Genomic DNA, 27,657 nt, shown 5'->3' on the forward strand with positions numbered 1-27,657 from the left:
TTCGGGTTTGACCGGAGGCAAGCAATCGGTATTTCTCTCTCACATTGATGTTTCTCTCTCTCCCTCTCCTTTTCTCTCTCTCTATAAAAATCAATAAAAACATATTTTTAAAAAAGTATAGATCTGTACATCACAAGAGTGGATTTTTCTGTATGCAAATTTTTAGAAACCACACAGAATGTCAGGAAATCAAGATAGAATGTACCCAGTAACAAATGAATATTTACAAATGGGTGGCTCAACCACACTGAAAGTTATGAGAAAAAAAGGAGCTGAGATGATGTTTTGACTAGATATTGTAAGACTAAAGCAAAGAGAGCTGTGGAGAAACACTGGTTGACAAATTTGTTTCTCAAACAGATACAGGCTATTCTGAAACTATTTTCCATATATAGAAGAGTTGAACAATAAATAAATGTATTGGAAATAATGAGGGAGACGGGTTTTTCACTGGCTGAGAAAGAAAAAGTGAGAGGGAATGCTAGAATAAATATTATGGTGGTAGATTAGAGTCAGAAAGATCAGTCTGTACATTTGTTAATGTACATGAGTTTCTGTGTTAAAATGTAATCTAATTTTAAGAATTAAAATGTGGTGGGAAATGTTTTGTTTCTACATTAGTTAACCTATTAAATAATAACATTTTATAAGTATATCATTTGTACAAATACATTCAACATTATAGTTTGATTAATAAGAATAACTACACAGCCCTGGCTGATTTGCCTCAGAGGATCGCAGGTCTGATTCTGGTCAAGGGCATGTACCTTGGTTGCAGGCTCGATTCCTCATCCAGGTCGGGGTGGACTTGCAGGAGGCAGCAAGTCGATGTGTCTCTCTCACATCAATGTTTCTCTCTCTGTGTCTCTCCTCCTCCCTTTCAGGGGCACAGACCAGGGAGGAATAATAAAAAAAAATCAATGGAAAATATCCTCGGGTGAGGATTAACAAAAATAAAATAAAAGCAACCACACAAATGAGCAGCATGAGGTATATTAATGACTGAGAGCCCAGCACAGCGGAGACCTCACTCCTTGCCCTTACCTGGCAGCAAGGTAGAGCTCTACCTGAGAGACTGTCCAAGGAGCCTTCCCCAAGGCTGAGGTCTTTCTCCAGAGAATGTGAAACTCTTCCCAGGGAGCAGCTGATAGGGTGTGTACATCTCCCCTCAGTGGTTGAGCATCGACCTATGAACCAGGAGGTCACAGTTGGATTCCCCATCAGGGCACATGCCCAGACTGGGGGCTCTGTCCACAGTGTGGGGTATGCAGGAGGCATCTGATGGGTGATTCTCTCTCATCATTTTTCTATCTCCTCTCCCTTTTTCTCTGAAATCAATAAAAACATATTTTTTAAAAACAATTCCATTTACGATAACATCAAACAGAAGAACATACTTAGGATTAAATTTTACCCAAAAATGTGCAAAATTTGTACTCTCAAAACTAAAAAAGAAAAAAAAATGTTGAACGAAATTAAACATCTCCCCTGGCCACATAACAGGCACATGCTCAAAACTGACCTGATATCCCTCAGGCTAGCAGTAAAGAGGTCAGAAAAATACCAGCCTCACAATGACTCAAACCCTGTTACCAATAAACTCATCTCTGATGTTCCTATCAGAACTGCAAAGCCTCAAAGTATCCTTAAAAGTTTTTCTTTGCAATGTCAAACAAAAACAACCAAGCTACAAAGGGCAAGAAATTGACCTCAAAGCGAAATGTAAAAGACAGATGATAAACCTAGACCCATGGGAGCAACTTCTGGGGCAGATGAATTTGAATATTGGGGACATAGACTGATGCCATAACTGCAATTTCTGCAGCTCGTTGAAACTGTCCTGTTACGATTGACATGGCTTTTGTTGTTTGACAAGAGAATTCCTGGGTTACTTTTTAATTATTCCAATGCCCCAGACTTCGACTCAATTGCTGTGGGTCAGGCCCTCGGGCCGTGGATTTTTACCCAGCCCGGGCTTTAGGGCGCAGCCTTACTCCTGGCCCCCTGGAAAAGATGCCTCCAAACTCGGGGTACTGCTTGATCCGTTCCCTCCCGACAGTTTTCATTCTTTGATTACTCTGGGGTCACCCTGGCCGGATTCAGTCCTCCGGTGGACTCCAGGGAGGGCTAGCGCCCCATCCCGCCGCAAGCAGGGGGACGGTCTGAAATGACTTCTCAGAATCACCCTCTCACACTCGAAATGGGGAGGAGAAAGGTAGGGGTGCAGAGCAAAACTGGAAATGGGCAAAAAGCTTGCGAGACGCTGAATGCAGGCACCGCTGGGATTCGAACCCAGGATCTCCTGTTTACTAGACAGGCGCTTTAACCAACTAAGCCACGGCGCCGCCCGCACGGGTACCGCGAGAATCTATTCCCCATTACTAGCTTCTCCAGCGGTGCACGCATGCGCACAAGTTTTGCCGGCGGCGGACGCATGCGTGGTGTATACATACGCCGCTGAGTGGAGCGCTGAAGCACCGCGGTCCTTGAGGCCGGCGCGCGGTGGCTGGGGACCGCGCATCGTTCTCTTCGCCGTCTCTGGAGTGTCCGCGTCCGGTGTGGAGCCACGTGGCTTCCTTCTTGGGGGGACGCTAGCGCAAGGCCCAGGCCTCTGCCCTGGCGCCCGAACTCCACCAGGCTGTCCGCGAGGCCGAGTCCCCTTCCGCTCGGAAGATCCAGCCTGCCAGCCCTGCGTGGGGTCTGGGCGCACCCCCCGAGGTGGTCCCGCAGTGACCACACAGGACCCATCTCACTGGCGCCCTCCTCGGTGGCCCACCTTAGCCGCACCCTGTTATCCTGGCGGCTCATCTGCACGCCTGTCGGGACCAGACCCGCAGCTTCAGTTGGGCCGCTTCTCTGGAGCACCAGCACCTTCATGGGGAGGATTCGGCTGCAAATCAAGGCCCTCCCCACCCAGGCTTCTCACTGCCCAGTCTGGTCTCCTCACCCAGACACTTGCCCCGGCCGTTGAGCAGCAACAAAACCATATACTAATACTGCTAATCCATTCGCCCAGCAATTCAGGTGGGAGAGGCTCGTCCACAGAAATGCAAGTTTCTGCAAAAATATGTGCACAAGAAGGCTCACTCCAGTGTTATTAGTAATAGCAAAGGAACGAGAAGCAACCTAAGTGCCCATCGCTGAGGACAGTGTTGGCATACGTAGTCCACCCATCCTCCACAGCAGAAAGAATAATACCTCTATGCATGTCTTTTCGAGACTACTAGCAACAGGACTTCTCTTCAAAGGAGAGCCGAAGTGCTGAGAAATTGTGAATTTTGACATGTGTAACTAAATGGATGCCTGCTGACCAGCCACCAGGGTTGAGCAGTCACCAGAGTTGTGACTGAGGAGGGTATCACTAAGCACAAAGAATGACGATCAGGTTACGTGCTCCTGAGCAGACATAGGATGCCAGACAATGGGCACTAAATAAGTGAGTCCTGCAATTACGTTTTTTAAATGGACCAAGGAGCATACGAATGATATTTGACCCAAGAGCACTACCTAATGGAAAAGGGAGGCCTTTGTGTTTGTCGTCTGAAACCTTCACCTCTGAGGTAATTATGTTGTGGATATTCTGTGGAAGCAGAGGCGGCAGTCCACGTGCATGGGCATGTTGGAAATGGAGACGTCTGGCGGGGAGAGTAAGAAACATTCTGTGATAGAAATGCCCACCACCTGCCTGCCTAACTGGACCACCTCTGCTCGGGGCTGGTGACCATCTGGGAGCATTAGACAGGGAGCCACCCACAGTCTCGTCCACGGAGGAGGCCCCACACATCTTCCTCTTCATTCACAAGCCCTTCCTCAGGGGTTGCTGGTCCCAGCCCCCAGGTCTGCCTTGCAGGGCAACTCCAGAGCCCAGAATGGGAATCCAAATGTGTCGGGATGAACACCAGGACGTACAGCTCATAAATAGCAAGAATGCTCCTGAAATTCACACGCACACTCTGTGTCCAAAAGGATCTGGGTTTATTCTGCCTGAAAACTAAAAGCATCCAGTCCTGTTCAATAGGGTGTGTGGAGCTGAGGTGGAACCGTGGTGGGAGCCCAGCGAGAGCATGGCTCCTGCCCCCTTCAGGCCCACCCGCCAGGGAAGGGCCCAGGGAAAGGTCCCTGCAGAGCCCTGAGACCTACGTGAGAGCTGGCCTGTGCTCAGGTCGCTCAAAGGGCCCAGGGGCCATCAGTTATCCTTGCCCAAGCTGCACTCCCGTGCGGGCGAGTCCTTCCTTTCTGATGACAAGGCCTGTGCTGACAAACTTGCATCCATCCGGCAGAACACACACTTGGTGACCGTTTCAGAAAAGACGTCACTGTCGTAGGTGGAGAAAGGCCTTTCGCATGCTTCACACTGACATGAAATGTTCAAACATAATGGAAAAGAGGTGCTAGTCAGAAGGGATCAAGGCGTGCAGTTAGGATTCTCTCACCCAGACCAGCCACCGTGGGGTAGGTTACGGAGAGAGCTGCCTCCTCTCGGGGGTTTCTAGCCAAGCAAGGGTGGAATTGCAGGCCACGGAGAGAACCGGCACAGGCTTCTCCCTCTCTCCCCGCGAAGAGCTATGCAGGTATCGGGGTTCTGGGGGCAGGATGGCAAGCATTTGGCAGTGGGGAGGACAGGGCGGAGGGTTCTAACCCCCTCCTCTGCTCTGTGCAAAGAACCATGGGGCCAAGGGGATAGCCTGACTCCTTAACATCACTTTTAGTAGGACCGTGAAAAGCGAATAATCACAATTTCTGAACAAAGCAGGGGTTTTTACTAGATGATGAAGTTGCTGAGCATCCTCCTCCATCTCAGAGCCTGTTTCTGGCCAAAGCACACAGAGAAGAGTCGACAGGGCAGCCCAGCTCACTCACTACATCTGCTTCCCACAAACAAGTGAGCGACACCACGGGGCAGGGGGGCTCTTGGGCCATGGGGAGAGGTCTCTCGGGAGTTCCCATCACAACACAGTCCCCCGAGACAAGCCTGCAAGGTGGCATGCCTCTGCCCTCGTGCCCCAAGCTCCTGTGTTTTGCCACCCTTGCCTTTCAGGATACGAAAGCGAGCAGGACGACAGACCAAGCCCTGCATGGGGCAGGCCCTCTGAGCAATCTGGCCTCTGAGACAATCCAGCCTTTTTCTTAAATTAAATCTTCTTTTTTCCACAGTATAATTTCTCATGGCCCAACCCCAGAATGACAGGGCTCAGAGGCGGCAGCCCCTGGCAAGTGGAGGACATGGGCCAGCACTGCTCTGTAGCTAGTCAGTCAGCTTCCAGGGCCTCAGGGCCAACATGGCTTCAGTGGCTATGAGAACCTGCTGGCACAAAAACGAGGTTCATGTGGCTCCCACCCCCCAGTCCCCTACCCCACAGTGCTGGTCCTAAATTAGTCATTCCAGAAGCAGTGGCTCCCAGCCAGACCTTCTGAAAGGAGACGAGCCTAGGTGACTGTGGGATTCCAAGGGAAGGAAGACTCGAGAGGGCCCAGGGTAGACTCCTCAGCCTCTTAAAGTGGCAGCCAGGTGTCGGCTCCATGGTCCTAGTAGGGACCGGCCCCCACTGCCCCGGGAGAACCTCTGTGGCCAGCCCTGGCTGCACCTGGTGAAGCAGAGGATGTGCTCTTTCTACCATCAAGATCTTTCACTAAAGAAACACAGGCACCGGAGCCCTTTCCATGGGCAATGGGGCACTGAGAGCCTGACCAGAGGGTCTGCTGCCAGAGTGTAGGAGGCGCAGGCAGTATCCAGCTGTGTGCCCAGTGCTCCCTCCGGCTCACGTCCCCGTCCCCTCACTCACTCCACTTCTCAAATACGTACCAGGCTCACTTCTGCCTCAGAGTCTCCACACTGGCTGTTCCCTCTATTGGGAAGTTCTTCCCCTAAACACTGGCACCATCTTCAAGTCTTTGAACAAATGTCACCTTCTCAGTGAGCCCTATCCTGTCTACCCTTTGAGCAGCCTCCAGCTCTCTCATTCCCCTTCCCTGTTATTTTTCTCCCAGTTACTCAGCACCATGTGACTCACTAAATATTTCCTTATTTCTTTGTTTTTCTCCCCTTTTACAATTTAAGCTCCTTCAGGACAAGAATTTCAATCTGTTCATGGTTTCATTCCCCAGTTACGGAATATTTGTTCAAAGAATAAATTAATTTGTAGTGGTAACTAATGAAAGCCTTCATTTGGCTTAATTTTATCCAGTACCAACCTGGTTCACCTTTAAGCCCCGGGCCTCTTTGCACTTGATTACCAAAGGAATTTGGTCAATTTCTTCAATATTCCATAGCCTCATGGTCCTATCCTAAAAAAAAAAAGTTAAACAGCAAACCAGCGGTCACAAAACGGGCTCTTGGGGCTGGGCGGCCCCAGGGAGGCGCAGCTCGTTGGGTTACGGGTTTCGTGTGGAGAAACTTGACCTGCAGAGGAGCAGAGTTCAGGTGACCAACTGTCTCAGTTTCTCCAGCGCCTTTCCAGCTTATGCTCTGCAAGTCCCATGTCCCATTTTTCATCAATGGGTGTGGATGTTCATAATAGGAGCTGAAAGCAAAATATCTTCAATGCCAAATGGATATGCACAGATGACTCACCTGCCATAGGGCATGACTGTTTCCCACAATTTGCAGTTCACAATAATAGATCGTCCATCACTGTGATTCACTCCCAGTGATGCGACTTAAATATTCAACTTAACTGCATTGTAACTCTGCGTTTTAACAGTTTGCCTTTGATTCTACCTATGGATTAACTGTTGAGCTTTGTTTCAGATAGTGCTGATGGAATTTTTAAACTGTGACTGTCGTGACCCGTTTCGTAAGAGGATAATGAAAATGAGGACAATTACAAGACCAATGACAGCATGGCCCATGCGTCACCAGAAAAGGAAGCTACACAATTGTGTTTAATGACAGTGAGACACGTGAAAGTAGATTGGGGGCCCTGCACATCCTCCAGTATACCAAAAGGTTGCAGGTTTGACACCAGAAGGTTGCGAGTTTGATTCCTGGTCAGGGCACATACCTAGGATGCAGATTCAATCCCTGGTCAGGACACATACAGGAAGCAACCAATCCATGTTTCTCTCTCCCCTCTTCTCTATTTAATTAAAAACCAATTTTAAAAAATCAATTAGCCCTAGTCTTTTTGCTCCATGGTTAGACCATCAGCCCAAAGACTGAAGGGTTGAGGATTTGATTCCCAATCAAGGGCATGTACCTTGGTTGCAAATTCAATCCCTGGCCCCAGTCTCTGGGCGCGTATGGGAGGCAACCAATCTCTCTCTCTCCTTTCTAACTCTCTCTATCTTCCCCCTCCTCCCCCTCCCTTTCCTCCTCCTCCTCCTCTTCCTCTTTCTCCTCTTCTTCCTCTTCTCCTCCTCCCTCCCTCCCTCCCTTTCACTCTCTCTCTAAAAAAAAAATCAATGGAAAAAAATATCCTTGGGTGAAAATTAAAAGAAAACTGTCTCTTCACAAAAGCACCTAGACTGGAGAGTAAATAACCAGAACAAAGCACACTGCACGGTATGCGGAAATGCCTGATTAGGTTTGGTAGAGAAGAAAGTGTGAAAAGCACATATGGTAACTGGGGATGAGATAGGCAATTCTAAATTATTCAAAAGTTTTTCATCTTCCACAAAAATACTAATGTGGAAAAAAAAAGAAATATAAGGCATCCAATTTGAAAAGAAGTAAAATTATCTCTATTTGAAGATTATATGACCTTGTATATAATAAATCCTAAGGAATCTACTAAAAAGCTATTAGAACTAATTAACAAGCTCAGTAGGAGGGCAGGATATAAAAATCAATACACAAAAATCAATTGTATTTTTATACACTTGCAGTGAACAATCTTGCAATTGGACAATTCCATTTAGCATCAAAAGGAATAAAATGCTTAGAAATAAATTTAATAAAAGAAGTGCAAAACTCACAGACCAATATCTAAAAAATATTGTTAAAACTAAAGAGGACATAAATTGAAAGACATCCCATGTTCAATGAATCAGAAAACTTAATATTGGTAAGATGGCAGTAGCCCCCAAAATGATCTCCAGATTCAACACAATCCCTGTGAAAACCCCAGCTGACTCTTCTGCAGATAGTCACTAACTGATCCTATAATCCATATGGGAATTCAAGGGGCCTAGAATAGCCAAAACAATCTAGAACAAGAACAACAACTTTGGAGGATTCAAAACTTACTACAAAGCTACAGTTATCAAGACAGGGTAGTTCAGGCACAAGAAATAGAAACATAAGTCCATGGAATAGAATTGAGGCCCAAAATACTAGTAAACCCTCACATTTATTGTCAGTTATTTTTGACCAGGGTTCCAAAACCTAAAACTAGAAGAATTAGAAAACTTAGAAGTAAACATAGGAGCAAATTTTTGTCACACTGGATTAGGCGGTCGTTTCTTAGATTTGACACCAAAACACAAGCAACAAAATACAAAATAGATAAGCTGGACTTCATCAAAATTTAAAACTTTTGTGCCTCTTTTGTTGTTGTTAATACTTTTGACTATATGATTACATTATACAATTTCCACTATTCACTCTTTTGTATAAAGCCAGTTACAATACACACAATATTTCAAATGCAACAATATGTATCAAACTACACAGATCTGCAAAGTTTACATGCCATTATGAAGCTTGATCTTAAAAATACCTTCAGGAAAATAAACATTCAGATATGGCACCAAAAGCACAAGAAACAAAAGCAAAAATAAATAACGGGGACTATCTCAAACTAAAAAGCTTCTGCACAGCAAAAGAAACAGTCAACCCTGGCTGGTGTGCTCAGGGGGTGGAGCACTGGCCTGCGCACCAAAGGGTCTCGGGTTCAATTCCAGAAAAGGCCATGTACCTCGGTTCGCTCTCCATCCTCCCCTGTTGGGCTCCTGCGGAAGACAACCAGTCGATGTGTCTCTCTCCTCTCTTTCTCTTTCTTTTTTTCTTACTCTTTCTCTTTTTCTCTCTCTCCCTCCCTCCCCCACTTCCTCCCTCCTTTTTTCAATAAAAAGCAATGAAAAAACAATCCTCATGTGAGGATTAACAAAACAGAACAAAAAAAGAATAAAATGAAAAGGAGGTCTGTGGACTGGGAGAAAAATAATTGCAAATTATATATCTGTTAGGGGATTAATATCCAAAATATATAAACACCTCATACAAATCAATAACAGAAAAACAAAAATTCCAATTATAAAATAGGTAGAGCCCTGAGCAGTTTGGCTCAGTGGATGGAGCGTCGGCCTGGGGATTGAGGGGTCCCAGGTTCGATTCTGGTCAAGGGCATGTACCTTGATTGCCGGCACATCCCAGTGGCGAGTGTGCAGGAGGCAGCTGATCAATGATTCTCTCTCATCATTGATGTTTCTATCTCTTCTCCTCCCTTACTCTCTTAAATCAATAAAAATATATTTTTTAAAAAATAAGAATATACACTGAGCCCTGGGGTGTAGCTCAGTTTGTTGAGCATCATCCTGGTCAGGGCACATTTTGTCCCCAGGTCGTGCATATAGGAGGCAACCAATCGATTTCTCTCTCTCTCTCTCTCTCTCTCTCTCATAAAGACTTTTTAAAAATCTAAATAAATTGTTGTATCCAAGGACAGAAAGAAACGTCATAAAATGTTTTATATTTTTCTTAAACATATTTGTTTAATTAGTCCTACTATTAATTACTACTAATTACTGCTAGTAACTAGTCCTATTGTTGCTTTATTTAAATAAGAGCATTTATGCAACAGAAAAGTAAAACATAATTTCAAATAAACACTCATTTTTCATATTTTGTTTTAATTTTTACTTTTTCCACTTTCTTGAGTTATAACTGACAATCATCTTTCATGGCTTTCTTTGTTTCTTTCTTTGTTCTTTTAATCTCCAGCCAAGGATATTTTTCCATTGTTTTTTTTTATAGCAATTTTTAAAAATATGTTTTTACTGATTTCAGAGAGAGGAAGGGAGAGAGAGAGAAAGATAGAAACATCAAGGATGAGAGAGAATCATTGATCAGCTGCCTCCTGCATGCCCTTCTGGGAATTGAACCCACAACCTGTGCCCTGACTGGGAATTAAACCATGGCCTCCTGGTTCCTGGGCCAACACTCAATCACTGAGCAACACCGGCCAGGCTCCATTATTTTTTTAAAAGAGAGTGAAATGGAGGGAGGAGGGAGAGAGAGAAAGAGAAACATCAATGTGAGAGAGACACATTGATTGGTTGCTCCCCGAATGACCCTTGACCAGGGCTCAGATTGAACCTGCAACCCAGGTAAGTGCCCTTGACTGGAAATCAAGCCAAACCCTCAACCGTTTGGTGTGTGGACTGACACTCTAACCACTGAGTGACACAGGCCAGGGCATTTTTCATGTTTTTATCCTGTATAATAAAGGCCTAATATGCTAAGTGTCTGGTCATCTGGTCAGCCATTCAACCAATCAAAGCATAATATGCTAATGATATGTTAAGGTCACTCGACTGCTTCCTATGGCATGCATTGACCACCAGGGGGCAGATAGTCAACCTGTCGACCAGTTGCTATGACATGCACTGACCAGCAGGGGGCAGTCAGTCAACTTGTTGACCAGTCGCTATGACGTGCAATGACCACCAGGAGAAAGACGCTCCAACCAGCAGGTTAGCTTGCTACTGGGGTCCAGCGGAGCGAGAGATGGGCCAGACACACTCTGGAGCCCTCCCGCAGTCCCTCCTTGACCCCGATCATACACCAGTGGGGTCTCTTGTCCTGGCCTGTGCCTTCTTGCAATCTGGGACTCCTCAGGGGATGTCGGAGAGCCAGTTTTGGCCAGATCCTGCAGGCCAGGCCAAGGGACCCCACCGGGCCTCTAGTATTAAAATAATAACACATAGCCCTGGTGTGGCTGGTGTGGCTCAGTTGGTTGGCCATCGGAACATGCAGTGAAAGGTTGCTGGTTTGATTCCCAGTAGGACACATGCCTGGATTGGGGGTGCAATCCCTGGTAGTGGGTGTGTGTTCTCACATTGATATATCTCCCTCTCTAAAATGAATTTATAAAAAAATCTTTAAAAAACAAAATTAAAAAATGACACATGGTTTTCCTGTCAGGCATGGCAGTATCCTGGGTTGATACTGCCCAGGCAGAGTCTTGTCCACAGTCCCATAGATTTAGAAACTTTCAGCTTAGAGAATGACATGTCTCAAATAAAGGTGGGGGGCAAGGTGACTCCCCGCTTCTCTGGTCCTCACACCTGGAGGACAGCCCTCAGGCTATCCTGGGCTAGTCGCTATGTGCCACTGAAATGGGAATCCCAGGATGCAGTGAGGTAGGGAGGGAAGACACCTGGGAGCTCAGGGTGATCTCTGCTCCTTGTCTGCAGCTGATGCCTCCCCCTCCAAGAACTCTGGTTGGCTTTGCCACTTACCAGTCTGGCCAGGCCCTTGTTCCAATAAAACTCAAATGCCAGCGGTGCAGGCCCAGAAATACCTGGCAACTCCCCACATGAGGGGCAGAGGACCTTCCTTTCCCTGTCCACGCGCCTCCCTGGAGGGGGGCAGCCTGGCCAGGTGTGGACCTCAAACTGAGCCTGCCCAAGAATTTTACTGGACAATAGCGCTTCTGTTATCACCAATTCTCACAAATGCAATAGAGATTTTAGGTCACCCAAAGGCTGGCCACTTTTACCTTTGAAGCAGACAGGATCCATTTCTTGTTGTTGCTAATGGCAACATCCATCACCCAGTCATTATGGCCCTGTGGAAAGCAGAATTTTAACAAGGATCTAGAACAGTGGTTCTCAACCTTCCTAATGCTGCGACCCTTTAATACAGTTCCTCATGTTGTGGTGACCCCCAACCATAAAATTATTTTCGTTGCTGCTTCATAACTGTAATTTTGCTACTGTTATGAATTGTAATGTAAATATCTGATATGCAGGATGTATTTTCATTGTTACAAATTGAACATAATTAAAGCATAGTGATTAATCACAAAAACAATATGTAATTATATATGTGTTTTCCGATGGTCTTAGGCGACCCCTGTGAAAGGGTCGTTCGACCCCCAAAGGGGTCGCGACCCCCAGGTTGAGAACCGCTGATCTAGAAGAAAGGTTTTATAAGAACAACAAAAACAAAACAAAAAAAGTGAAGAACCCAATGTTGCTTACATTCAAGAGTAACTACTAGTAATTGTGTTTCCCTGGTTTCGCCAAGGGCATTTAAGGTGGAACACAGAATGTAAAGGCTTGTGGTACACATGTATGTCTTTTTTATTTTCTTTATTTTTAGAGAGAGAAGAAGGGAGAGAGATAGAGATAGAAACATCGATGAAAGAGGAACATCACTGATTGGCTCCCTCCTGCACACCCCCTACTGGGAATTGAGCCCGAAACAGAGGCCTGTTCTCTGACCAGAAATAGAATCTGTGACCTCTTGGTGCATGGGGGGTGACGCTCACCCTCTGAGCCACACAGGCTGGCCTTCGTGTGTTTTTAAAAAACAGGAGGACAGGAAGAGAACTATTGCATTCCCAGCTGGTGCCAGAGCACCTCTTGCAGGCTTTTGCTTTCTTTGTTCTAGGGAACACTACTCACAGGTCCAATTGGTGAGAGGGCTTTTGGCTTCAAGTGACTACAAACTTAAGCAAATGGGGGATAGCTTTCCTCAGATACAAAGGAGCTCAGAGGAGATGGACACCATTGCTGGCCAGACATTTGATGACGTCAGCTCTGTGTTAGCATCCTTATCACTCTTTGGCCTTTGTCTTCTGCAAAGAGGTGGACAGTGAGGCAACATGGTTTGGTAGGAGGACAGGGAACCAGAGAGAAGGTTAAACTGATGTGCATAACAAAAGGGCAGGGATTTGAGGGTGGAAGAATAGAGAGAGAGAGAGAGAGAGGAGTGGAGAGGAAAAGTGAGTAGAACAAACTAACAGGAGGACAAAGGGACTTAATTTTAAGCACAGGGCAGTTGAACATTGAGTTTTAAGCCATTTATTTGCTGTGATATAAACTCCTTTTGCCCCTCCAAATGCTCGGAGAAGAAAGCTCAGGCCGACCAGCCATGGGAGGCTGAATGTTGGGGTGATCAAGGGGACATCATCTACATTTGGTCACAGGGAACAGAGAGACCAAGACTCATGGACGCAAGCATTCCCAGCCAAAGGTGCCATGAAATCACAGGATCGAGGAGTATGCGGACATCTTAGGGTGGAACAGCGGCAGTGAAGGAGCTGGTCCTGGGACCACCGAACTCTGGAATCTGGCCACGTTGGAGAATCCATGCCCTTATTATAGAGCTACTCTGAGTGGAGTCTTCTCTAACTTGCAGCCAAAAGCACCCAATTTTGGAGCCCACAGTTTTCTGTGCGCACCTCACGGTGGCATTCAGCCTTCTGCACAGTGATTTCTCTTGTTCTTACACACTTTCCCATCTCTGAGTTTCTGCATCTGCTTTTCCATCTGCCTGGAATTCCCTCCCACAAGAGCCTCACTCATCCAGTCCTTCCTTGCCATCTGTTTCTCAGCTCAAAGGCCACCTTCTCCACGAGGCCCTCCCTTCCCACCCACCACGGATTGTCCCTGCAGTCCGTTTCTACCACATCGCCCATTGTGGTTTCTCCATTTCACTCACGCTGTCGATGATTTGCTTGTCCTTCCCCACAGGGGTATCAGCTCCACAGGCGACGTCTAGGTCTGCCGTGCCCCCAGCATCCACCACCCCGCATGGAATGACTAAGGAACAGAGCTCAGATCTCTATCTGATGCTGGCATTGGTACCTTCAAGGAGTGCTTCAGGTAGCCTTCTCCGACATCCCAAATAGCCACAGACTTGTCGAACCCTCCAGACACGAGAAAAGATGCTGCAACACAAAATCAGAGTCTCAAGGGGTCATCTTCCCCAGCCAACTGCTTCCTCCCGTGGGAGGTCCCAGCGGGTCTGAGGCTGCGTCAGTGAGGTGCCTCATGGCTCACTCTGAGGACACTCTGACCCCAATTACTTCTCATTACTAATGGTAGCTATGTTCTGTCAAGTCATTGCAAACACTGAATTTGCAAATACTGAACCATTGTTCTTAAGGGAAATACAGAGTTAGGTTCCTGTGAGCTTCTGGTCACATTTCCTTCACTGATCAATACATAACCTTGTTTTATGTTGGTTTCTGTTTAAAGACACCTTATTTATATATATATATATTGTTTATTCATTAGAACTGAATTCATGGCCATCAGTTCTGTAACTCCTGCCTGAATGAAGCTTCTGTAACATGTGTTTTCCCCATAAGGCATTTTGCAGCTTTGTCTCACTTAGGAACACTGGACAGCAGTGCAACCGTGTACTAGGAGTCTGGCTTAAACAGTAACTCAACTAAAAGCTCAAATTGTGAAACGTGTCACTAAATAGATCACAAAAAGTACACAGTATGATAAGAGAGATGAAACAAGAAGGCAGCGAGTCACCTTGCTCAACTTCAGCTGGGAATGCATGCACAGGCTAACTCAAGCTCCCTGCTGCAATTCACATATCCACGAGTGACCACAAAAGTGCCATGAGTACTGACTTTAGGGCTACAAATAAATTTTAGCCTGTGATTTACAAAGATGGAATCTGCAAATAGAAGCGATTGACTGTGCAACTCTGAACCCAATAAAGCCAAGGATGGAAACTGGCAGGGCACCTCGTAGTGGGTCTGACTTTCACAGAGGCTGCTTCTGAAGAGGAAAAGTTATTCAGAAAAACCCTTGCATTTCTCAAGTGAGACTGTGATTGTGTGGGTGCTGGCCGGGTGCTCCCCACACACACTCCATGAGGATGGAGGAGTTTAAGCTTTGGCTCCTGGGTCTCAGGAGCAGTCACTCCCCCACAGGGGTTAGCTGCCATGGCAGCTTATTGTCATTGCCCCTTCATCTGGAAATAGCGTCCCAATTTCCCTCACCTATTATCAGTCCTGCTTCAGAGTGTGCTGACCTTAACCTCTAACTCTGGAAATGGACAAGTCACTCAGACCAGGCCAATCAGTACCTTTCACTCCCTGCTAAAGTGATTGGTTCAGAGATGGGCATGTGACCCATGCTGAGCCAATGGGAGTCTTCCGTGGGACTTGTGCTGGGACCATCAGAGGGACTTTCTTTCTTCAGGAGTGCCAGCAGCCAGAACCGCTGTTGGCCTGAACCACCAGGGGCCACTTTGCCTACTTGGGGAAAAATACCAATACAAGAAAGAAGCTGGTCTAAGTAGAAGAGTTGGCTCCCTGACACATAGTCTGAGTGTCTGGACCCAGCCACATCTCAAGTGAGACCAGAGCCTATACTTTCCCATTACAGGAGTTAATTTCTTTTGCTACTTACATCACAGTGAACTGAGTTTCTATCACTTACAAACTATGTCTATGAATCTCCCTCTTGCCTTTTTTGTTGTTGTTGTTGTTCTTGTGGAAAAGAAATCTACCCTCCCTGCCAACAGCATTGAAAATCAACTCTGTGCTGAGGAAAGTTCACGTGAATGAAACATGAGGAACCCTGCCCGGCATCCCCACAGGTGCAGCATCCTCCTAAGTGTGTATCACTCACTGTCTCTGGCAAACTGGCAGGAACTCACAGAACCTTCATGGCCATGCATCAGAGTTGCACAGGCTCCCTGGTTTCGAAACTCCCCTGTATGGACGTTCCATATTTTTAAGGTTTTATCCCAAGAACTTGTACACAGGAAATGGCCGCTGGAGGTAAAACAGCAGCTTGATACTGCATTGTTATGTGCCCTGAAACAGATGGAAGGGTGCACATGTTAGCACTTGGCTCCTACAAAATCTGATGGCCCACCCACATGGGGGGAGGGGAAGGGAGTGGGCATTGGAGCTGATGCCCTGTGACCTATGGACCTCGTTCCTGCCTACCATGGTCCGGACAGTAATTGCTCTAACTACGTCTCACTATTCCGGGATGTCTCCTTCGTGGCAATACTGACATTTTGTACTGAATAACTCACTGTGATAGGGAACTGATTTGTACATTGTAATATGTTGGGTGTCTACCCTGGGCTCCACCCGCTAGATGCCAGTAGCCCTCACACCTAGTTGTGACAACAAAACTGGCTGCATACACTGCCAAGTGTCCACTGGGGTCCAACTGCCCCTGCAGAGAACCACTGCACTGTTCAGAGCTGCTTGGGCTTGAGGACAAAGAGCAGCTGGAAAAGCTGTGGGGACAGTTAAAGGACTAACAGCCGTCAGGCCTGGGGCTGGATCACATGGCTCTCCCATTCACCCTCCACCTCCTCTCCCTCCAGGACCTGGATGGAGGCTTGGCCAGTCTCCCCAGCGCCCCTGCCCCACCCCCTCCCACTCACTCCTCTTTACCCCAACTGCTCGCTCCCTTTCTCTTTTTCTCCTCTCTCTCTCTTTGTCTGTCTTCGGTTCATTAAAGCATATTGTAATGTTGTGCATTTAATTACTATAGTTTTGGGTTATCCATTCTCAATTTTTGAATGTCTTCTTGTTTTGAAAAAAGAAATCTGTGAGCACTTTGCTGCTTTTTGTTGTTGTTTGTAATCCTCAAAGTATTTTTCCCATGATTCTCATCTCCTGTTATAGACAGAGTTTTCAAGCAAATCTATGAACATAAATGAGCATCTCTGAGTAGCCTGGCTCATAAAATCAATCCTTTCACCTGAGGAAAGGGTTGGACAAAACTGTTTTCTAGTGCTCAGGTCAGAATTTTGGACTCTGTTTCAGTTCTTTGAAATGCGCAAATGGAGCAAAATCAAGGGGGGGCGGGGGTGGGGCACGGGGAGGAGTCAACTTCCCAGGGGCATTCAGGGTAAAACTTTCCAAATTCCTATGCCTATTGGGCTGAGAGCCATCTCAGCACCCAGACACTCTCATTGGGTTTAAACCTGGAGATGGAAAATAAAGGCCACCCCAGAGTCTGGACACTGTCACTGGGGTAGATTCAGACCAGGGATAAATCTATTCTCCAGGATGGGTTCTCATTTCAAACAAATTCCACTTCTCATCAAAGTCCATTTTCCTTGGTACCAATGTTTGGGGGGAGTGCTTGTGTTGCGTGTGCATGTCTGGACAAGATGGAGTCAATGCGCTTCTCTCTCTTCCTCCTGTGCAGCACAGAGAACAGCCCTGGGCATTTATAGAGCAAACAGAAGACTGGAGGGTGGAGAAAAGAAGGCAGACAAGCCAGGACTCTTGGGGAAAAGGGGGGGCCTGCTGTGAGGCCCTAGGGTTTTCCTTTTGCTTCATATATCCTGGACTGGGCACTGGAAAACCTGTAACAACAAGGCAAGGGCGAACAAAGGGAAGGCCACCAAATGAACTCCTTCTCCCTAGCCAAAGGCAGAGCCTGAGAAAACAGAATATCTTTAGGCAATACCCACCATACTCCAGCCAAATATCTTGGGGGAAACTGCAGTCCCATCCCTACCTCTTTTAAGTAGCCATGATTTGATGGGCCCTGGCTGGGGGGTTCAGTTGGTTGGAGTGCTGTCCCATGCACCAAAAGGTTGCGGGTTCAATTCCTGATCAGGGCACATACCTAAGTTTTGGGTTTGGTTGAGGCACATACAGAGACAACGAACTGATGTTTTTCTTTCACCTCCCTCACTTTCTCTCTGTCTCCCTTCCCCTCTCTCTAAAAATCAATTAGCCTAGCCAGTTTGTCCAGTAGTTAGAGCACCAGCCCACGGACTGAAGGGTCATGGGTTCGATTCCAAACAAAGGTATGTACCTTGGATGCAGGCTCGATCCCCTGCCCCAATTGGGGCATGTGCAGGAGGCAACCAATCAATGTGTCTCTCTCACATCAATGTTTCTCTGTGTCTCTGCCCCTCCCTTCCACTCTCTCTCAAAATCAATGGGGGCGGGGGTGAAATATCCTCAGGTGAAGATTAACAGAAAATGAAAATCAATTAGAAAAAAAATCCTCTGGTGGAGATTAAATTTTAAAAAAAAATGTTTTGATGGGCAATTATAATCACGCTTGAAACAAACAAAATGATAGAAATCCTCAGCCCCACCCCCCCCCCAAAAAATAGAAGATCTAAAGATTGATCAAATGGAAATTTCAGAACTGAAAAATACAGTAACCAAAATTAAAAACTCAATGGGGAGGACAGAGAAGAGCATTAGTAACTATGAAGGTGGACAATATAAATTAACCTATCAAAAAAAAATGGGGGGGGGGGGACAGAACCTCAGGAACCTGTGGGATTATAACAAAAATATTTAAGCATTTGTTTCACCAGGATTCCAGAAGGAAAGGAGAAAGAGAGTGGGGCTGACAAAGTAATCAGAGAAATTACATCTGAAATGTTACCATATTTGGCAAAACACATAAACCTATAGATTCAAAAATATATAATTCCAGATAGAATAAATTCAAAGAAATCTATACACAGACACATCATAATTAAACTTCTGAAAAGTGAAGACAGAGAAAAAAATCTTGAAAGCAGTGAGAGAGAAATGACACCTCACCTAAAAGGGGGAAGCAATTTGAATGACAGTGTATTTCTCATCAGAAACCACAGGAGCCAGAGAAAGTGACATGACAGTTTTTACATGCTGAAAGAAAAAAACTTGTCAACCCAGATTTATGTATCCAGCAAAAATAGCCTTTGGGGATGAAGAGGAAATCAAGACATTTTCAGATTAAAGAAAACTAAGAGGCCGAAACCGGTTTGGCTCAGTGGATAGAGCGTCGGCCTGCGGACTGGAAAGTCCCACGTTCGATTCCGGTCAAGGGCATGTACCTGGGTTGCAGGCACATCCCCAGTAGGAGATGTGCAGGAGGCGGCTGATCGATGTTTCTCTCTCATCAATGTTTCTAACTCTCTATCTCTCTCTCTTCCTCCCTGTAAAAAATCAATAAAATATATTAAAAAAAAAAGAAAAAGAAGAGAATTTATGGCCCTCAGACCTACCCTAAAAGAATGTCTAAAGGAAGTTTTTCTAAACAGAAAGAAAGCAGTAAAAGAAAGAAACTTGGAACATCAGAAAGGAAGACAGAACATAGTAAGTAAAATATGGGTAAATATAGTAGACTTTCCTTCTCCTCTTGAGTTTTCTCAGTTATGTTTCACAGTTGAAGCAAGTGTGTGTGTGTGTGTGTGTGTGTGTGTGTGTGTGTGTAACAAAATATTTATGTTTACTACTTGCAAATGTTAAAATCAGTTAAGATTATGTTGGCTCCCAATGAGACAAATGCACCCAAAGTCTGTCCCATCCCACAGGCTGGTGGTTTCCCCGACCTGCCCTCCGCCTTCCCTTTCCGCCTCTTCATAGCTGTCCAGGAGATGCCCAGCATGGATGCTGGCTAACAAGCTGAAGGTATGCAGGCCAAACCCAGGAGGGCATGAATGGGGACCCTGCCCACTCCCTGCTGCAGGATGCTGCCTGGCTTCCTGGGGCCCCTCCTCACGTGTTGATGGTGAGCAGGGTAGCCTGGGATGTAATATCCCAGATCTTGACGCTCTTGTCCAATGAGACGGAAGCCACCTTCTGGCTATCAGGGTCGAAGCAGCAGCCTGTGACTGATCTTTTGTGATGATCTGCAGCACAAGGAAAGGTCTCATTATCTGTGTTCCACATCCAGAGCCACTTGCTTCTCATGGCCCAGAGGTTCATACTACTCCCCAACAGTGACAACAGTCCAGAAACACCATTCTAGTTCTCACACATTCCTGAATGCCTACCACATGTGCCAGGCTTTAAACAAGGAGCACAGCCAATCTGCTCCCTGTCCCAACAGAGCTCCCAATCTGATGGGGATTCACCCTTGAGTGGGCCATGCCCCGCAGCATGCCAGGGGCCATGAGAGGGGGGCGAGGTATCTCACAGCTCCTGGCCAGCATAAGTCCGGCTCAGCCTGGAGCAGCCCTGAGAGGTCGAGGAAGGCCCAGAAGTTGTCAAGGGAAGCAGGACAGGAAGAGTGCTCCAGGTAGAAGGAAAGGCATGAGCAAAAGCTTGGAGGTGGACAGGGCATGGAGAAGCATGGTGAGCAGCTAGAAACCAGAGAGTGAGGAGATGTAGAGTAGGATGTGACACATTAAGGGAAACATACAAGCTGTGAGGCACTGTTCATATATTGGGTCCACATTGCTAAAAACAGACATAAAGCACATACAGGAAATAATATTGTGTGTGCAAACACACACACACACACGCGCACACACACACACACACACACATACACACACAGTACAGGAAGGCCACCCAGCAACATCCTATCTAATAATAGACAAATATGGTAATTAACCATACCTTTGCTACCATCGCCATTGGCTGATCAGCACAATATGCAAATTAACTGCCAACAAAGATGGCAGCTAATTTGCATACTGCAGGCAGAGATGGACACTGGGAGCTGCCATCCAGGCCCCTGTGTGTGACCCCAGGAACCGCTGGAAAGCCAGCACCCCTCTGGGACCCAGGAGCCCATCGGCAAGGTCTGCAGGCAAAGCAGCAATCAAGCTATGAGAGGGAGGGTGGGGGATGGAAGGAGCTATAGGAGCAGCTCTGGCCAGAGACTGAAGACTCCAGCTGGAGCAAGGAGCAAAGATTGAAGGCTCCAGCCGTAGCGAAGACTGTGTCCAGAGCGAAGATGGAAGGTGGTGGTCAGAGTGAAGGGCTGGGTCCCGGGTGCCAGAGGAAAACTGGTGCTGGCAGCCAGGGGAAAGAAGGCCTATTGCATGAATCTTTGTGCAACGGGCCTCTAGTATTGTTTATAATAGGCATCTCTGGGGAGGAGACAGGACAGGTACAACAGTCTTTAACTTTTGACTTTACACATCAAATTTTATTACAAAGATTATGTATTTTTTTAACTATTTATTTTGCTACTAGAGGCCCAGTGCACAAAAATTTGTGCACTCAGCGGTGGAGGGGGGGTCCCTCAGCCCAGCCTGTGCCCTCTTGCAGTCTGGGACCCCTCGGGGGATGACCACCTGCTGGCTTAGGCCCGCTCCCTGGAGGGATTGGGCCTAAGCTGGCAGTCAGACATCCCTCTGGCATGCCGGCAGCCCTCAGGGTATGTCCACTTGCCAGCGGGTAGCAGACATAAGCTGCAGTCGGTCATCCTTAGCACTGCTGAGGAGGCAGGAGAGGCTCCCATTCAGGGTGGGGGTTCCGCTTGGGTGCCTGGCCAGCCTGGGTGACAGGCTGATGGCTGTTTGCAGCTGGTCACACCCCCTTCAGGGTGTGGGTCCCCACTGGGGTGCCTGGCCAGTCTGGGTGAGGGGCTGAGGGCCGTTTTCAAGCTTGCCAACCCCCCTGGTGTTGAAACTTTGTAGCCTTGAGTGGAGCTCAGAGCCAGCCAGGGCGGGCAGGAAGCTTGGCTTCCTCCATCGCCAGGGGAAACCCAAGCCTCCTGCTCGCTCCAGTTCTGTGGCCATGGCTGGCTGAAAGCAGGTATCTGGGGTTTATTTATCTTCTATAATTGAAACTTTGTTGCCTTGAGTGGAGCTCAGAGCCGGCCACAGCAGGCAGGAAGCTTGGCTTTCTCCATCATTGGAGCAACCAAGCATCCTGCTCGCTCCAGTTCTGTGGCTGCCGGCCGCCAACTTGGTTGGATTAATTTGCATATATCTCTCTGATTGGCTGGTGGGTGTGGCTTAAGATGTAGCGAGGGTACGGTCAATTTGCATGTGTGTCTTTTATTAATTAGATAACTGTCAACTAACATGCAGTTACAAGGATAACATGAAGAGATCCTATATGCACAATTTCCCCCAATGGTAGCATCTTGCATAATGATATATCACAACCAGGAAATTGACATACAATAATTATTATTTTAATATTTAGAAAGTAGAGCAAAACATTAAGAAGGCTGAGCTTCCATACAATAGGAGGTTGGGCTTTAAATGTCTATGTGAGGTTGGAGCAGAACATTGTTTCATTTATTACAAGCACAAACGGAGCAAAAAAGTTTAACTGATGAGGACCAGTCTTGGTATTAACAGACAGTGTTTTTAGCAATCCGTGTCCCATCTTTAATTATGTGGCTCATATTATTACATTTCACCAAATAAAGCAATTGAAAGTCAGTCAATCAAGTGACAAGCAGCTGTTACCATGGCCGACAGAACAGAGCAGGGAACCCATGCAAACTCACCTTTGATGTGTGCCACAGTCGTGGCGTTTCTTGCGTCTGTTATACAGATTCCGTGATCCACATCCAAGCCCGAGACCACATATTTACCGTCAGGAGAAAAGTTACAGGAGGTGATGAAGCCTTCATGCCTGATCTTCCACTGAAATAGGGCAAGGATTAACAAGTTGTTTTCTCTCTAGCCCAGCTGCTCAGTAGAGCTTTCTGTTCCATCTATGTGCTGTCCAATAAGCTAGCCACTGGCCACATGTGGCCCTTGAGCACTTACAGTGGGAGAGTACAAACAAGAAACTGAATTTTTAAGTTCACTTGGTTTTAATTAATAAGTGTAATTAATTAATCTATGTCCAGGATTGATGAACAAGGGCAGGGAGAACACCCAGCAGAACCGACAGCAAGGTTCTAGTAATGGCCAACTTTATCCCTGTCCATTTTGGCAAAGAAAGCATCCAAATTAGAAAAACTGGCTGGAGGCAAGAACAGGAAATTTACAAGAGAGAAGAAGTAAACATTTAATAAAATGCTCAAAGGTCAATGGTAGTCTCATTTTCACCTATAAAACTGGTTAGGTTTTTTAAAATTATGGTATCTGATATGTGAAGGTGGGAGACAGTGTGCTCTCCTCCAGTGCCAAGGGTATGGGTTGGCACAGATTTCTGGAGAGCAATTTAAAAAGCACCATGTTTCTGTATCAAATTAGTAATAAAATCCAGCTCTGTATCCAAAAAAATATTGCTGCATATGTATAAAAATTATATGCAAACTTTCCTCATTGTATCATTGTTTATGACGGAGTGAAAGCAGCCGATGCCCTGTACCAGGGAATGGTAGAGCACAGCATGACCTATTTGTCCCATGGGATCCACACACCCATTAAAAAGCATGATACTGATGTGTACTGAAATGATGCTATGTTGTTAACAGAACGTATTTGTCTGTGTTCCTATGTAAACATATGTAAACATAGGAAAAGAGACAGCAAGATGTTAACTATAATCTCTGGGGGGGTTTAAGGTTTTTAATTTTGGGTATTGTTTTTTTTTTTTATCTTGACTTATCTTTGTAAAAGTTTACAATAAATATAAACTGACCTCTGCACTAAGAGAAAGATTGTTTATTTATTATTTTTTAATCCTCACCCGAGGATATTTTTCCATTGCTTTTCAGAGAGAGTGAGAAGAAGATAGGAGGGGAGGAAGAGAGAGAGAAAAACATGGATGTGAGAGAGACACAGGGATTGGCTGCCTTCCCTATGCCCCCTAACCAGGGCCAGAGATGGACCCTGCACCCCAGGTATGTGCTCTTGACCGGGAATCAAGCTCAGGCCCCTTCGGTGTGAGGGCTGACATTCTAATCACTGAGCAACACCGGCCTTGGTGGAAGATTGTTTCTCCCAGGGAAGAAAAGAGGAGGAAGGGAGAGGAGAGGCGATGAGGAGCTGCTGGGGGAAGGGCACTGGGAAAGGGATAGGAGACCCTGACGAGATGCCTGAGCAGCACCGGGCTGCTGGGGACTGGGCAGGAGAGAGGGGGGCAGGGCAGTTTGGGTGATGGGTGGTGGCCTCTCCAAGATGGAGAACAGATGGGGAAAGGCCCAGACCCTTATGTTCTGGCCAAGGGGTCTTTTCCTCTGGCCTCTGTGCTACTTCTTGCAGCGTCAAATCCCCACCTCACAGAGGAGGGTCTCTTTCTCTCAGCCTGAAATGCCATGACCTTTCCCTCAGTGAAATGCCATGACCCATTATCCCCACCCCCACCCTACTGGTATCCGTCCTTCAAGCAGAGCCCTGCTCCTGCCTGCTCTTGCGAGCTCTCCTTCCCCGATGCCCATGCTCCATCATCTTGGGTCCCTGAGAAAATTCTCTTTTGCTGGGAGACTGGCTTCTCTTCCCAACTCAAGTCTCCCTGAGGCCCGGCGAGACCCCACGCACGGACACCTCCACTGGGCAGGGCTTACCAGCAGCTTGCCTGTTTCAAGGTCCCAGGTCCTCAGAGTTTTGTCGTAGGCCGCCGCAGTAACTCTGGAATAACGAGAAGCACAGAATCTTTATGACAGAGACAGTTATGCATGTAGTTTCCTCATAGAAAATTTTGATCATTTAGGACCAAGATTGGAAATAACACTGTCATCTCTCTAAAGATGCTCCAGGTGGGTTCTCACTGAACACAGAGAGAACCTAACACAAAACCTAACCCAGCACCAGCACCACGCTCTCCTCCCTCCCTCCCTCAGCCGCCCAGATCTGTTCTTCCATGTGTAGGGCATTAAAGACATCATCTCTTCTTCTAAGGCGATAGCTACAACTCACAAGGATCAATCACTTCTGCTCACATGTCTAATTTTTAAAAGAAAAAAAAACCACGTTGATAGCTCATTTCATTCTAAAATGTTTTATTGCACATTTAGTAAAACAATAAAAATGTACCTTTGCCTCATTATATTGCATGTTCCAAGGCAATCGTTGTCCACTACGTAAGATAAATTTCATGAAAATTAAATTCCCACATTGTTTTTACTCAACTGTCCCTGGTGTGCTGCCCACTGGCCTGCCTTCTCACTCTCGCTGCTCCTGACCCGTGGGAAGGAAGCAAAGGTCACCTTCTGCTGTCAGCCGTGACACTGCACTCCAAAACAGGAGCCTTGGGCCCTTCGTCAAAATCCCGGATAATAGATCCATCCATAGCATCCTCGAATCAACAGGAGAGAGGGACAGAGAGCGAGAGGTCACTGAGGCACTGACTGAAGCTGTGGACTGATTCCACATCGGCCCTGAGCCTGTCTGTGACAGCGAAGTATGAGAACCACCTGCTCTATGACTCTCGTCCAGCTCAAAAGGGTGAAAGGACATCGTCCAGGGTCACACAGCGAGGGGGTCCCAAATGTGGGGCCTGAACCACTGGGACAGTTCCCAAACCCGCCTGCCTAGTCTTCCTGGCCTTGGTACCCACCAATGACAGAAAAGATGCTCCTTCAAGCTCTCCTCCACCGGTTACCTGAACCAGAACCCAGGAACCCACTCCCTGCCCAAGGTGCAGGAACCATCCTTGACTCATTCCACCCTGTCCCTCTCCTGCCCTGAAGCTAGAGGAGATGATAAAACTCAGAGCTAACTGTCCTCCACCATGTGCCCAGCTCCAGCCACACAGTCATCTGTGAGCATTGCCACCCCCAGCCCTGCTCCTGACTGAGCAGCAATGCCCCTCCACAGACCTGCCAGGGTCTGCTGGCTCTGCCCAGAGGCTTCAGAAGAGCTCTTGGCGGCCACCTCTCTGCAACCTTGTCTGATCATGACACACACCTTGTTCCTCGTTCCCCTACTTCCTGCGCCTCGGATACTGACCTCAGGTCTGTCGCTCCCACCTTCCTATCATAAACAGATCCCAGGCCTGGCCACTTTTCTGTCCTCTGTGACCAGCAAGGCCTGGCCATACCATCTCTGTAGATAGGACTCAGTTTTCCAAATAAGCAACCCAAAGAGATGACACAGCTCAGACCCCAGGTAGGCCCTAGACACATCGGGACTCTCCAGCCAAAGGTGAGGCGCTCCCAGGCCAGTGGTCTCTATCCCCTGCTCCCACTGTTTCCAAACCAACAGTCTAACAGCTGCTACACTAACCTCATCTCTCTCCAGTGGCTTCACACTCACATGAGCCCTGGTTTTTGTTTCTCCTTCCTGCGCTTTGCTCAAAACAGCCTCCCCAAATCCTTGTGATCCTTGAGACCTGGACTTCGGCCCTGGGGAACTCTCTACAAGAAGTCACGGAAGCTGACACGATGCTTTGCTCCCACCACCTACCCACAGCTTCACCGTGTAGTCAAAGGAGCCACTGAGGAGCTTCGTGTCATTCACACAGAAGTGACAAGAACTCACAAGTTGCTGGTGTCCAGTCAGAATTTGAAATGGAATCTGAAAAAAAAAAAAAAAGATAGACTGAGTGATTTCAGCAGGTTGCAGAATACAAGCTCAATATTTTAAAAATCAATTGTATTTCTATACATTTGCAGTGAACAACCTAGAAAAGAATTAAGAAGAAAATCCATTTATAAAAGCATCAAAATAGGGATAAATTTAACAAAAATATAATATTTATACTCTGAAAATTGCAAAACATTGTTGAAAGAAATTTTTAAGAACACTTAACTAAGTGGGAAAACATCTTATGTTCATGGATTGGCAGAATTACTATTGTTAAGATGAAAATACCCTTAAAAATGATTTACAAATTCAACATTAACCTATCAAAATTCTAGCTGAAATTGACAAGCTGATCCTAAAATTTATATAGAAATTTAAAAGAAGCAGAATAGCCAAAACAATCTTAAAAAAGAATAAAGGTGGCCCTGGCTGGACAGCTCAGTTAGTTGGAGCAGTATCATGATACGCCAAGGTTGCGGATTTGATTCCTGGTCAGGGCACATACAAGAGTCAACCAATGAGTGCATGAATAGCTAGAACAACAAACCAGTGGTTTTTTTCCTCTCCCTCCCTTCTTCCCTCTTCCTTCCCCCTGCCACTCCCTCCTCCCTCCCTTCCTTCCTTCCTTCCTTCCTCCCTTCCTCCCTCCATCCCACCCTACTTCCCTCTTCCTCTAGAATCAATGAATGAAAGAAATTTGTTTTTTAATAAAAGGTGGAGGGCTCACAATTCCCAATTTTAAAACTTACTACATAAAAGTTACAACAATCAAGACAGTGTAGGACTGGCATAGGATAAACACATAGATCGATAAAATAGACTTGAGAATCCAAAAATAACCCCTCAGTTTTTTGTACAGTTGATTTTTGACAAGGATGCCAAGATAATTAAAGATGGAGAGAGAACAGTCTTTTCAACACATGGTGCTGGGACAAGGAAATATCCACATGCAAAAGGAATGAAGTTGGACCTTTACCTAACACCATATACAATATTAATTCAAAACGGATCAAAGACCTAAATATGAGAGCTAAAACTACAAGGTTCTTAGAAGAAAATATAGGTGTAAATCTCTATGAACTTGGATTAGGCAATGGTTTCCTAGAGCACAAGCAGCAACAACAATGATAAACTGGACATTATATGAATTTTAAAAAATTAAGAACTTTTGTGCTTCCAAACACAACATCAAAAAGTGAAAAAATTAATGGAATGGAAGAAAATTTTTGAAAATCACACATCAGATAAGGAACTTATGTCTAGAATACATAACGAACTCTTAACTCTCAACAATAAAGTACCCACACCACCCAGGAAGTGGTACAGTGTTAAGTGGTACAGTGTTACTTGAAACTGGATTGGGATTAACTGTAAATAGATATTGCAAACTCAGGGCAACCACTATTTTTTAAAAAAGTAAAACAAAAGGGAACAAAAAAATAACCCCACTACAGGAGAAACTAAGATGGCGGCAGAGATAAACACCGGGAAATTAATGCCGCTCACAACAATTGATTAATACCTCAGAGAAACAATACGGACTTCATCCAGAACCATAGGAAGCCTGGCTGACTGTAAACTCTACAACTAGAAGGAAGGAAAGGCACACTGAGACCCAGAGAAGCTGCAGGAGAGAAGCGTAGAGG

The 27,657-nt window shown here is 46.3% G+C and overlaps 1 protein-coding gene and 1 non-coding gene across 2 annotated transcripts in view; both read right to left on the bottom strand.

The window, feature by feature from the left end:
* Positions 1-2,271: 2,271 nt before the first annotated feature.
* TRNAT-AGU lies at positions 2,272-2,345 on the bottom strand. The gene has a single exon. It is a non-coding gene; the product is annotated as a tRNA-Thr (tRNA).
* Positions 2,346-3,860: 1,515 nt separating this feature from the next.
* The window catches only part of WDR88 (WD repeat domain 88), a 38,643-nt gene continuing 14,846 nt past the window's right edge, over positions 3,861-27,657 (bottom strand). The window contains exons 2-11 of the mRNA XM_006762262.2: positions 25,892-26,002; positions 24,694-24,782; positions 24,052-24,115; positions 22,099-22,237; positions 19,405-19,534; positions 15,547-15,734; positions 13,756-13,838; positions 11,661-11,729; positions 6,193-6,285; positions 3,861-4,354 (exon numbers count right to left, since the gene is read on the bottom strand). Coding sequence (XP_006762325.1) covers positions 4,187-4,354; positions 6,193-6,285; positions 11,661-11,729; positions 13,756-13,838; positions 15,547-15,734; positions 19,405-19,534; positions 22,099-22,237; positions 24,052-24,115; positions 24,694-24,782; positions 25,892-26,002 — 1,134 coding nt within the window. The 3' untranslated portion in view covers positions 3,861-4,186. The remainder of the gene's footprint in view (positions 4,355-6,192; positions 6,286-11,660; positions 11,730-13,755; positions 13,839-15,546; positions 15,735-19,404; positions 19,535-22,098; positions 22,238-24,051; positions 24,116-24,693; positions 24,783-25,891; positions 26,003-27,657) is intronic.

This window comes from Myotis davidii, unplaced genomic scaffold (genome assembly GCF_000327345.1).
Source record: "Myotis davidii unplaced genomic scaffold, ASM32734v1 scaffold77, whole genome shotgun sequence".
Classification (NCBI taxonomy): Eukaryota; Metazoa; Chordata; class Mammalia; order Chiroptera; family Vespertilionidae; genus Myotis; species Myotis davidii.